Source organism: Agelaius tricolor, unplaced genomic scaffold (assembly GCF_023055355.1).
Source record: "Agelaius tricolor isolate 1412-34295 unplaced genomic scaffold, bAgeTri1.0.p SCAF_1, whole genome shotgun sequence".
Classification (NCBI taxonomy): domain Eukaryota; kingdom Metazoa; phylum Chordata; class Aves; order Passeriformes; family Icteridae; genus Agelaius; species Agelaius tricolor.
Genome location: NW_027269261.1, coordinates 23,300,148 through 23,313,392, shown reverse-complemented (window position 1 = coordinate 23,313,392; position 13,245 = coordinate 23,300,148). Strand labels below are relative to the sequence as shown.

At 44.3% G+C, this 13,245-nt stretch overlaps 1 protein-coding gene across 2 annotated transcripts in view; it reads left to right on the top strand.

Moving 5' to 3' along the window:
- HHAT (hedgehog acyltransferase) overlaps positions 1-5,351 on the top strand; it is a 147,305-nt gene extending 141,954 nt beyond the window's left edge. For both annotated transcript variants that reach the window (XM_071426730.1, XM_071426738.1), the window contains one exon: positions 3,066-5,351. In XM_071426730.1, coding sequence (XP_071282831.1) covers positions 3,066-3,157 — 92 coding nt within the window. In that variant the 3' untranslated portion in view covers positions 3,158-5,351. The remainder of the gene's footprint in view (positions 1-3,065) is intronic.
- The last annotated feature ends 7,894 nt before the right edge of the window (positions 5,352-13,245 follow it).

Below are 13,245 nucleotides of genomic sequence, written 5' to 3'. Positions count from 1 at the left end.
TGCTACCTCTCTACAAAATTTGCACTCCTCCTCACAAAGGGGCTTGTGTTTGATGTTTTGTGAAGCAGCGCACCTTGCCATAAGTTGAGAATTTGATTGTGATTCTCACCCAGTGTTCCTTTGTTAAAAGTGATATCCAGCTGTCTTAAAATAAATTTCTACAGGTAAAGCTCACAAATATTTCTGGATTTTCAAACAGCATATGAATTAGCCCTTGTTTCTACAAATGTTAATGAACACAAATTCATCTTTCTGTGAAAAAAACTATGATAATCTCTGTAGTCCCATGAAACTCAGCCTTCAAGCCCAAAATCAAATTACTGAAACCAGTCAAGAAATTATGAGATTTAAAGTGGTATGTGACATGGTTTTGAATAAACAGACTTAGCTCAGTCATTTCCTAACAGCCTAGTGCTGAAACTAATAATGTTTTGAAGAGTACATTCTATGTATGACTTTACAGAGAGATACTGATCCAAAATGCAGGCATGTATGCTTCCAAGCAGAGTTTATAGACTGGTACAGCACAGGTGAGGGTGCAGGGGTTTAGGGGAGATAAGGTAAAGCTGAGGAGTCTCCAAAAAGAGCCCCCTGAATGGTGTCTGAGAGTAGGAGCAGAATGAGAGGCAGCAAAAGGCCTGAGGTACATACATAAGATACAAACATACCTTAAGATGCTGGCCAGGATAAAAGGAGAAAATTTCCTTGGAGCTGTGCATCCAAGGCCATCAGTACTGTTGGGTTGTTTGGGTTTACAAGGAGAAACTGTGGAAGCCAGAAAAGGCTTCTGTGACCTTACCTTGCAAGAGAGGAGCTTGTGCTGCTGTTGGATTGTGGAGGTCACCTACAAGGAAAACACATGCTGGGCAGAATTTGAAATTGCACCCTTGCTGGATTAGCATTGCTAATCCATAATTTATCCTTCCTACATCGTCACCTTCTGGAGACCAAGTTCCTCAGATTTTTCAACAACTTTATTGTATATCCAGTCCTAAAATGGAAGAGATTAGAGAAAACACTTTAAAGGTCTCCTGCTTGCTTCAGGCTGTCCTTGGGCTGCTTCTCAAGTGTGGATTCACCTGTGCAAATCTGCCTTGAGTGGGCTGGAGCAATCTGGGATTGCCAAGGAGCAGAACCTGAGGCCTTTGCTTCACTCAGTGCATTTCCCCACACCCAGCAGCACTGCACGAGGTTCCAGTGTGGCAAGAATGGGCAAGGGCCCCTCACTCCTGCTTGGAGCTGCCTCCTACTTGTGCAGCAAGAAATGCTTGGGATTTGGGCAGCACCTCCTAGAAGAACTATAACAAGATTTTTTTTTTAATCCCCTTTTCCTTTGCCCATATTGGGGTCACTTTTTCTTCCCCCTTCCCTCTCCCCTTCATTAGATGAGCAGGAGATGATATCCTGAATGCCACCCCTGACACTGTACAGGACAGACTCCCTGCATTCCAGGAGGATTACCACAAGCTTGATTATTGTGGTTAAAAACCCTGTGAACCCAGGTTCTGGGCACTATGGAGGAATATTATCAGAAATCTAAGACATCTAGAAAAGATTTCCAGTGCATAACTTTGTATTCTGACAAGATCTCTGATATGTTGGCTGGGGAGAGCAAGCAAGGCAGCTACTGTTGGCACATTTTCTGCGTGCCAGAGCTTTACAGTATTTAAAAATGCAAAACATGTAACTAGCAAATTTCCAAAGTGCCCCTAAAACAGAACAATTCTAGACTCAGTCCTTTTTTTAATTTTCTGGCTCTGTCTGTATAAAGCAGCCACCACAATATTGCTGCCAGAAGAGGTATGTTTTTATTACATCTATTGACATACTTTCACATGCAATTTCAGCAGAGACAAAGCACAGCTGGGCTTTAGCTTGCTACTGGAGGTGAAACCCAATCTGCAGTAGGCTAATTTCACTGAAATAAAAACAAGACTTTTATGGTTAAAAATCCCCTTGGAGATACCTCAGCCAATTTGTTTTGTGAAACAAATAATTAAACAAAAGTATAATTTCACTTCAGGGTGTTGTGAAGACAAGGGATTAATATTTGCAAATGTCTCCATGAAAATCAGTCAGGTTACAGGACAGTATTTCACCACAAAGCAAGGCCAGAATAATTAGAGGCTCATGAAACAAACACAGCTATTTATAGCAGGGGGATGGAACTTTTTCTGATCCTGTTTCAGGATGAAGTGTGACCCTGCCCAGGTCTTGGAGCACAAGGGAAGGGTCCCAGCACGTGCAGGACTGAGTCTGGGGCTCTGAGTTCTGCTGAGGGCAGGGTATTGAAACAGACTTTTCAAATTATTTACAGCTCTACTGGAAAGCAATAGACCTTTTGGCTTGTGACCTCCTGCTGTTTGCTGTGATAAGTTTGAGTGAAAGGATGGTGGCTTTTGCTAAAAAGAATTTGAAATAGTAATGAAACATCAAAAAAAAAAAAACTTTCACCAGCAAAAGTTTTATATATTGGAAGAGTCTTTATAGTTAAAAAATAACTTGGGCATTAGGCAAATCAGGCAGAGAGGTCTGTCTGTTCTTCACTGACACACATTAGCTGTTAGTGGGCTGTACATTGGGCTTTGCACCCAGCTGCAGGACATCCAAAACAACCTTAATCAGAGATTACCCCAGACTCCTTTTGCAGAACAGGTAACTGGACTTGTTCAGATTTTAATAATCTTCATTGTGGCTATACATCCCTTTGTGCCTAGGAAGCACCACAGACAGCTTAAAGCATCAGGGTTCATTGGGGGAATCTGCTTGATAGACAAACTCATTCCAAAGGAGAGGATCAAAACAGACCTTTGTAATTCCACAGGAATAAATCTGGTCCAATTCCCTGAAAAATGAGAAAGACAGGGACTGCCAGGGGGTCAGACAACCCTGGAGCTTAGATAATTTTACTTCTCAAATTTTGTGGGTTGACTCTACTTACTTATGAAGCTGAATTGCTAATAAAATTAATTAGAAGCATCATAAGTTGGCCATCCCAAGAGTATTTCTATTTGAAGCAGTCATTAATTATTCTGACTAGGATTGTCTGTCTTTTCTATTTATAGGCTGGCCATGGGCGACACTGACTGTTCTTGGGTTCCTGTACTGCTATGCTCATGTTGGAATTGAGTGGGAGCAGAAGTGTGCTGCACACTAGGAGTGATGCAAACCATTATTCTTGAGGCAGGTTGATGGTTTTTCTACACTGGATATTCTATCTGCACAAGGGTGAGCCAGACCAAGTCTTCAGTCCATGTATTAGAACCAAGAGTTCATTTAATTGATTCTGGATTGCAAATGCAGGAATTGAACTGCAGAAACACTGATGGGCTGCAGCAGGGGGTGGGGAGAAATTATGAAGCATTTTGACTTATGTTATTTTTGTAAAACAGCATCTTTGTGACTCTGTGTACATCAGAAGTGTGCATCTCAGAACAGGTATTTTATATATGTTGGGGTTGTTTTCATGTTTTGCTGCTCATTTTGAGATGTGAAGAAAAAAAAAATTCTACCTTGGAGAATTCAAAAAACCCAATCTCTCACAGATGGTGTCCAGGGGCATGTAGGGCTGTGCCCTGCACTTACACTACTCCATGAAGGGCATGATGCTCATCAGTTCTTCTTGACTGCTTTCCAATATAAGCTAGAACATTCTGTATTCTCACTGACTGGAGTAGTTCTGCCTTAAGCTACTTTGCCACCTACTGTAGCAAAGCCTACTTTTTCTTTTTAATGTCTTCTTTTAAAATTTTGCCTTTAAAATAGCACCTTTTTGGTAACCTTAGAAATGGTTTTGTTTCTTAAAAAAGAGAGAGTAGGAAGGAAGGTCTTTTCTTAAGGAACAGTTTTCCTTTTTAATCAAACATGCTCTTAAAGCTCCTTGGACTTTAGATGCTCTCTGCCTTGTCTTAGAGCTAAAGCATTAAACACTACCTTTGTTTTGGGGCTAATACCACCTTCAGACTGTTCAGTCTGCCTCTTGTATTTTTCTGTTACAAAAGGAGATATCTCCAGTCTGGTTTAATGGTAAATCTGTTCAGTCTGCTTCATTCTCTGGTGTCCAAGCAATCAGCTCCTGCAATATACTGCAGACACCCTGGGAGGAACTTTTTAAGACCTTTAGAAAAAACCAGAGTGGTCCAATAGAGTGGCCCCAGATTAGCTGGAGCTCCATGTCCTTTGGCCACACAGACCTGTTACAGCAGCATCTTTGCCCAAAGATTGTGCTGCCCAGAGCTGGGAAGGTCACAGCTGCAGGTGTCCAGCTTGCAGGAGTGCACACATGCTGTTTACTAAGAGGAGACCCTTCCCCAGCTGATACTATGGGTGTCTCCTACACTGTTCTGTTTTAAACTGATACTGAAGAGCAGCCAGAAGACCTTTAGTCTTTCTAAAGTTAGATATTCCCCCTAGGCATGGTCAAAAGGCCACAAATTCTGGAGTAGACTTCTTCCAAAAGCAGCTTCCTCCACCCAAAGCATGTCAAAACTTGTTCCATGCCCCTGGCAGACACTTCAGCCTGTTGGGAATTAGTGTCCTACTGTCCATCACTCCTGCAGCTTCAGCCAAGTCTGATATAATGTATCCCTTCCACAAGAAATTCAGTTCCTGAGACAGGCTTCTGCTTATTGCCTGCATTTCTGATGTCTCTGATGCTCACAACTGTGGCAGCCTTCTTGTTACTCTCATTTATTCCTGAAGAAATAAGGGCAGAGGCTTCAGCTCTATCCATCCAGAGAAAAGCCCATCTCCTTCTGTTTCAACCAGAAGCTCCAGCCTTTTATGTTAAGAGTCCCCCAGGTCCCCCGCCATGACAATGCCATGATTTCCCCTGGAAGCCATTTCTAGGAGACACCATGGCCTGCTGAAAATAACTTACCTTGAATGCTGCCTGGCCAAAGACATGGCTCTCCTGACTGACTGGATGGTGATTGCAAGGATTCTCTCAGCCACAGAGTACATGGCTCTAAGCTCTGAATTTTCTAAAACCATCTGAGACTGGTCTCCATTTTGGGGCAGCACTGAGCTAAGGGCAAGAACTTTCTCAGAGTTTGCTCAAGCTTTGTAAATCAGTAGAATTAGCATAAGAGCAATAAGTCATGAATCTGTTCTTCAGTCTTATTGATTACCGTTATTACATGAGCTGAGGTGCTACTGAGTGACTGGATTCCAATTTGTATGCATGCAAAGCTTCCTGCTCCAATATGGAAATGACCCTGAAGGTCATCTAGAGCATGGTTATTTCTGAACTAAAATTGTTTTCTATTTTTTTTCAGTGCTTTATATATCTTTCATAATTTTGTATCTTTTTCTGTTTCTATAAATAAAGCTGAAATGCACTGTTGGCTTGAGAGCTGTGTCTTGGAAAACTATAGCCTTGTGTAAGAAAAATAAGTGTTCCACTGTTGTGGAGAAACACCACTATGCACTGGAAGCCTGCAGGGTGGGTGCAATGCAGACTGGTCACTTTTATCCCTGCTGTTCACTGCATGGAACATGCCTTCTTCCCTAATGGTGGGAGTTTAAAAAGCAAATCAGCCTTTTGTAGCTGGGTCAAGGAAAGACTTCAGCATGTGAAGTTTCTGAGAAGAGCAGCATGCACATAAAATGGTGCTTCCCACTCACAGAGGTCCTTCTCAGTCCTGCATACACAGCAGTGTCAGCATGGGGCACGTTCAGTCAGACAACACACAGCTCTACACCTGAAGCACTTCAAACTTGCTGCTCAGTTGCTCCTTCAGCTTGGAGACACATTCCTCAGCATGGCCTGAGAAGGGACTCTTCATGTGGCACCTGGTGTACTTGTGTGGCAGCCCAAAGTGCCATCCTCCAGGCAAGGCCTCTCTGACAGTCCTGGGGTGGGGGGGAGTTTGCAGAGACTTGGAAGAAACTGCAGTAGCCATGCCACTTCCCAAAGGAAAAAAATGAGGGATGTGTGAGAAAGAGACTTCCAAACACAGAGAAAAAGCTCGCTAAGCGGTGTAGGAAACAGGTGACAAGAACAGACATGGCCAAAGTAACACACTGGCCATTTTGCACCAAAGGGGAGCACTTCTGCCTGGGGTGAGAGGAACAGCAGACACTGACTACTACTGCTGTGAGACCCTAAAAGTCACAAAAGTGCAATGAACAAAGAAACCCCAAAGGTGGTGGCTCTGAAAACAAGCTGGACAGCTACACGATGGCGACTGACAACAAGAGTTCACAAGTGATTTTGCAAAGCTGTCTAAGTGATGAGCAAGCATAATCTATAGTGATATAATATAATGTATAGATGGCTGTAATGGCTACCACAAAGCTGTAGTAAAGTCCCTTGCAAACACAAACATCCACACAAACCCCCAGCCCCTTGCTCTAGCCCCTCCTTAGCTAACAGAGCCATCATCATTACTGGGTAGGATTATACTGAGTGGCTCTTTCTTTAATTCTGCATTGATTAGAAGGTGAGCAAGGCTTTGCTCACGGATCTCTTTCACATCTGAGAGCTAAAAGCAGCTTAGTTGGAATATCCAGCTTACCAAGGGTCAGAAGAAAAACAGCTTAACTGTGAAAACCTGCAGCAATTTAGTTATTAGTCACAGCAATAACACAGGGCCTGTCCTTTCTCTTGCACACCCACCTGATTGCCTTTGTCACCACAAACCCTTGAGCTGGTCACAGTTTGCACTTGCTGAGGGGGGAGGCTCTGCTTCCTCTGCCTTGGCAGCAGGGTTGTCCTCAAGGAGCTGTGAAGAGCGAGGAGATTGCTATGCATGGTCTGTCACAACTTCTCCTCATGGTTCTTTATCATTTCCCCCCCTTCCACGAGTAGTGCAGCTCATTATTGCTTTCCAAAATAACTCCCAGCACACAGGCACTTGTTAGTCAAGGCATATATTTTAATCCAGCAGGGATAGCTGAAACACTGCTCCATGCAAAGCCTGTTTGGAGAGTGCTGTGGCTGTTGCACCTTGAGGAAGAGGGGAAATCTGCATTACAATAGATCATTTCTTGTATTATGGGACCTCTGAGAGCAACCCTCTCTGGTGGGTCCCCATGGATGCCCAGGGCTGTTCTGTGCACACTCACTGAATTCAAGAGTCCAACCAGGAGCTTCTTGTGGAGCAGCTGCTCCATTAGTTGTGTGTAAAAGGAACAAAAAATGAAGACAACTTTGTTGGTTTTTGATCTTCTGCTTCATGCAAATGCAGCCACATCCAACACAGGTCCTGCCAGAGCATCTGAGAGCGAGTCCCAGCTGCCTGTGGCACCAGTCACCTACACCCATCCTATGGATGGACAATGTGGCTCAGACATCCCCAGCCTGGGGGACATGCACTGGCAGCTCCAAGCTTGAGAGGCTTTCACAGATGCCACCAACACCCAGGAGGACAGGAAAAGGAAAATCCCAATGGGTAGGAAACACTTTAGACACTGCACAAGAGATGGAGCTGATGTGTCAAGGCTCAACTTTGAGGCAGCCTCAGCACCGCTGCCTTTAGTTCCCCCAAGCTTTAGGAACATAAGTGAAGTGCTCCAGGAGGAAAAAGGTGTGTGCAGGCTGTACCCAGGAGAGATAATGCCAAGATTGGAACTATATTCAAAAATCTCCTCATTCCTTATGCTGGGAATCACAATGATCTGGGTGAGAACAAGTTAAGCTAGCATCAGGATCTAAGAGGCAAATTTGGATCGCAAATTAGGTTCCACCACCTTTCTTAATATCCAGGGGCAGCTCAATGTGTAAATAGCTTTAGGTAGCTGCATATCAACACCTTTCAGGAACAGAGCAAATTAAATGGGCTACCTGTGGCCTGTGTCTTCCCCAGCAATGGTCAGCCTGCAGGTAACAGAAATGCATTCTATCCACAGGGATTTAAGAAAAGCTTTTTATATGGTTGGGTAGCTGAAGTGAATCATTGCAGACAGGTGCATCAGCCAGCCACTGAAAAATTAAAGTTTAATGAAGAAGTAGCACAGAAATATAACTTCAGTTACGACCTGTGGCATTTAAATTGTATTGGCACTCCCTCTAGAGCTGATCTTTCTTGACAAAATTAATTAATTTTTATGGACCATAACATTTTCATCCCTGCACTAGCACATTTGAATTTCCAAAATTAGGTGACAATAATAGAAGAACTGGAAATGATACTGGAAGACCAGAAACAGCTACACTGTTCATAAATTAATTAAAATGCAAGTCAGGGAAAAAATTAGGTCCAGTTGATTTTTTATTTTTTTTTCAGACTACTGCCAGAAGGGTTAAGGTTGCTTTAGGGGCTCAGGTATGTGGGAGGATTACCATATAGTAAGCCACAATTCAGAGATAAAAATAAGCATTTATGAGACAGTTCTTGAAGCGATGGTATTGCTAATTTATAGTTATGTGTTTCTTTACTCTTGCAGTAATAGTTTTGTGCTGAGGTGGTAATTCATGATGAAATTGCAGGCTAATAACTTGCATTTGGTCATGTACTTGCTCCAGGCCACTTGTGACCTCTCCACTGCCTTTCCCCAGCTCTTGACATCCTGTCTCAAGGCTACCCTTGGATCCAGCTCTGTTGACTCACACTTCACACACCACTGCTGGTGCCATCTGCCCAACCTTCACTCAGGTTATTCTTCTCAAAGTTCCTCAGTTTGATCAAGTCCTGCCAAACATCACTTGGTAAAAATAAGAAACCTAAAAAGGGTCTGAAGATGTCCTGCTTGTCCTGAACAGTTCTGCCAGTAACCATTGACACCATGAGCAACTGCAGGTTGGGTCTGAGGCCAGACATAGGTGTAAGGCTTTAAAAAGCATGATGGCCATTCAAAATAAAATAACACACTGCTTTTGGAGTACTTGGGGGCTTTGAACTTGGGGGCTCTTAGTTCATGCTGGTTGAGGAAACTTCTATTTTAAGAAAAATGACATTTTCATACTAAAAATGTTTCCAAGCTAAATCTTTAAAACTTTAAGGCTGCTGGCAGTAACACAAGGGCTCTCTCTGACACTGGCAGAGACAACTGAGGCAGGGTAAAGTATCTCCCAGCTCCTTCCAGCAGGCAAACGGTGACTCAGAGGGCTACAGCTCCTTAGAACCTCCAGCCAAAGGAGCCTCCTGGCAGTCAGTCCCATTTGCCCTTGGGCCTTGTGCCAGTGTTGTGCTTCCCTTTCCTGCTCCCTCCCTAATGTCTGCCCCCTCAGTGAGTGTAACCTAAAATCCCCCCTCTCACAGTTCATTTTCCAAGGTTTTCCCTGGATGCTTGCGTTACACACAGACAGGTTTGCTCCGTAACAGATTATCCTGGGTGAAGGAAATGCAGCAGATTCAAGCTACAAAGACAGGTACCCAGGGCTGTTCTTCTGCTACATTATATGCTGCTTCCATTTGCTGTTGTGACCTTAGACTCTTCTCCCTGGTCTACACTGGGGTCAGAGCAACCAGCCTACAGCCTTTCAGCACACCTGGCCTCTATTTGCTGCTCCCAAATGAGAGGTGCCCACCCCCATTTTACAGAGCTATTTACGATTGGTGTTGGCAGAATTGTAATTTCATGCACACTTCCTGTACACTTTCCTAAAAGATGCTTTTTTCCAATTTAGCTTCCAGCTGAACAACTTTACTTTATATTTTTGTCTGTCCACTTCCACTAGCCAGGTTGCATGTGCAGTGTTATCATTCTAAAGGAAAACAAAAATAAATACTTTGACTTGGTGCTTCATATGGATTATCTTAGCTTTCTTTCCAGTTCTCATGCTGAGAGTGTTCAATACATTTTCCTTATCTTTAGTTCTTCTAAAATACCTTCTGCTTAACCATAAAACTCACTAAAAAAAGATTGCTGGAGAGCTTTGAAAGCAATCTACTTCTCTTCTCTAAGCCCTGCTTGCAGGGAGCCATTGCTTGTTGAGCTGTCTGGGTCCCATTGCTGAGCACACAGCAGCTCCCAGGCTCAACAGTGCCCTCCCTGTGCTGCTGCTGCTGCTGCTGCTTAGCATTTCCCCCCCAGTGGCAGCCCCTGACGAAGAAGAGGCCATAATCTTCCTCTTATAGAAAATCCACATGTGTAATAGATACTCCAGCACAGTTTCTTTCTGCCCCTAGTTTTGTAAGCTGGGAGATTGGGAATGTGGAAGGAAATTCCAGGGCAAAAGCACAACTCCCTGGGATTTGCACATAGAAACTGCAGTGACATTTACAGGTGCTCTGTGTCCCCCCCAGGTAGGAATTAACAGCCAAGCCTCACACTTTCCCTCATCCCTCTCCACCTGAACAGAAACATCTTCAAGAAAATCTCTACAAGTGAGCAAGGCTTAAAAAGAGCCAAAACATCTTCAAGGTTTCTCAGACACTCCTGCCTCCATAAGAACTTAAAGTGAGGCTGCAGGGAGAAAGCTTTGGAATTGGTAATGATGGATGGAGCTGCCAAAGTTAAGCTTGTTTTAAACCCACACCTTGTTTTAAACCCCACACCCCCACACCTGGGGCAACTTAAATTTGAATTTGGCTGTGCTACATAAGGACTTGAACTTAATTAGGAAAGGGGAAGCAGGAATGGAAAAGGAAAGGAAAAAAAAAAGCAAAAAGACAAGGCTTGAGCACATGTATTTTACAGATACAGCTGTGCATGAGCATCTTGATAGCTACTTCTGACAGACTTCAGAAGTTCACTTTCCCTAATGCCTTTTTTGGATTTCTCACAGGTTTTTACTCATCCTGTCTTTCAAGAACAGGAGAGGTTAATTCCCCCAGCTGCCACATACCAACACAGAAGTTGTGGTGAATTAGAATGAAAGAAGCACAGACTCAATCTTCTAGGTGAAAAAGATCTGTATTGGCTGAGATTCTCTATGTGTGTGTTGCAATTAAACCCCTGACACCACTGGCAGCAATAAATACCATAGCAACACAGCATCCTTCCAGCATGTTGTGGTTGGATACACAGCCTCACTAACCAGCCCAACTCCTGGAGCAGAAGGCAGGCACAGAGAGCAGCTAATCAGCCAAGGTCCCCTCAGCCTCAGTGTTGGGGCACAGTGGGCGCTGGCTGAGGGGCCCAGTGCTCTCCCTGAGTTTTGGTGGGCTCTCCTGAGCATTGCCCTGCACCAGGCACACACTGAACAGGAATAGTTTTGATGTTTCCTCAGTGCTCTGGGAGCAAATAATACCCATTTCTATTGCATATGTGTGAGGGGAGGGATTTGCTGCAGTTCAGTCCCACTGGCTCTCGCAGCACAGAGGAGCTGGTTTGTGCTGGTTGTCTTTACTCCAACAAAACAGCACTGGAGACAGAGTGCTTCCACGTTTAACACAGATACTAAAATGCACCACAGAGCAACTGAAGAGCCTCTACTGCCAAATGCAGAACTGAAAAGTGTGTAGGCAGCACTCACCTCCCTAGAAGCCGATGCATTGCTGACTGTCCCCAGGAGTTCCTGCTGCTGCCCCAGGACCACACACCCCCGGCAGGGGTCCCCAGCAGCTGCACACTAATTCACAACCAAACAGAAGAACCTGCAGCTATGTCTGAGAAATATCAGAAGCCACGGGACACTGCCTGTGCTTTAGAAACCTGTCCCTGCTGTGAATGTGCTCCCAGGTGGAGGGAATGAGGAGCAGGGGCTGGGCCCAAGGCTGCTCACAGCTGCTGGGGCAGCTGCTGCCCAGCTCAGCACAGGGAGATGGGCAGCGTGCACAACACCAGCCTTTGCAATCTGGCACCTAAATCTGAGCAAAAAGTGCTCTAGGTAATTATCCTTGGGTTGAAATGCTGTGGGGCTGCTGAGGGGAGAGAAACTCTGATGGGGAACATTGTGTGGCTGGTGTTACCCCTCCTGTGCTCGCTGAAGCTTGGAGCACTGCAAGAGAGGCTACGAAGAATGCAGGAGCAAAGAAAATAATAAAGAATTCAGAAAATGAGCACAACAGCCTCTAGAGACCTCAAAAAAAAAAAAACCAAAAAAAACCCAAAAAAAAAACCAAAAAAAAAAAAAAACCCAAAATCAAAAAAACCCAAAAACCCAAACAAACAAAAAACCAAACCAACCAACCAACCAAAAAACCACCCAAACAAAAAAATCGCAACCAAAATAAAACAAAACAAAAAATACCCCACACAACAAAACAAAAAAGCCCAAGTGAAAGTACATGCCTTCACTATGGTAATTTTCCCTTTTCTAGTAAGTATAAGGGCACTGTATAACATGATGCGAAAGAAAGCTTGATTTTCACGCTGGCCAGAGAAACAATGCGAGTGACGAGAGCTCCTGTCACAGCACACAGGAGGACAGTGGATGCAGAAATGGTGCTAAAAATAGCTCCTCATTGTGCTGCTCTCTGTACAGTTCCACCCCAGCTCAGCAGTGGGAAAGCTCCTGCTGTACTGCTGTTCTTTTGGAGATGAGATTGACAATCCCATGGAATGTCTTGGTACAGGTGGCAGCCACATTCACCAGACCCTTGGGTGAGAGGATGGAGAATGAGCCACAGAAATGGCTGCAAAGCTTCAGGCTGACACCCTCAAGAGTCAAACTTTGTATGCACTTCCAGCATGGCTTCTGGCCTGCAGGAATGACTGCTGGCTGGGATCCTGTCACATGTGTCCCTCCTGATCTGAAAGGATCTCCCATTCCCATGACCTTTGGTTATCCTTTGCTGAGGTAGCCAAGAAAATAATATTCACTGCTGCCTGTTGCAGCAGTGTCACTGCCAGGGGCTCCCTTGTGGGAGCTAAGTCCATGGTGAGGTCTCTCTTCTGCAAGCAGGTGACAGGAAAGCAGAAGGTTCTTTGATCTCTGGTTTCCATGAGTTTTGTAAAAGTTCTCAGATACTGCAGCAGTGAACACAGTCTAAAACACAGACCAACTACAGACATGCGTGCATTCAGGACATGGGATGATCATTTCAGACAGGTCACAGCCAGTCCTCTGGTGATCTCTTTTTGCTCAGCAGATACCTGGGCTAGACTGAGGTCCACAGCACAGGACACTGCCTGAGGTGTCAGGATATTCACTTTAAAGGGCACCTGAATTTAGTTTACAGTAAGCCTGGAAATGTGAATCCCTTTGGACTGATACACAGCAGAAAGAAATCTAAAAAACAACCTGAATCATTTACAGTCAAAGCAGTAATATCCCACTGCTCCACTGGTAACACTTGAGATACAAACCAACAGCAACAAAACTGCTAGCCACAAGTTCCAGAGAGTAATTTAAAACCACCTTGCTGATCTTGTGAGCACATATTCAACACAGAGAAAAGCACACCAAAGCAACTG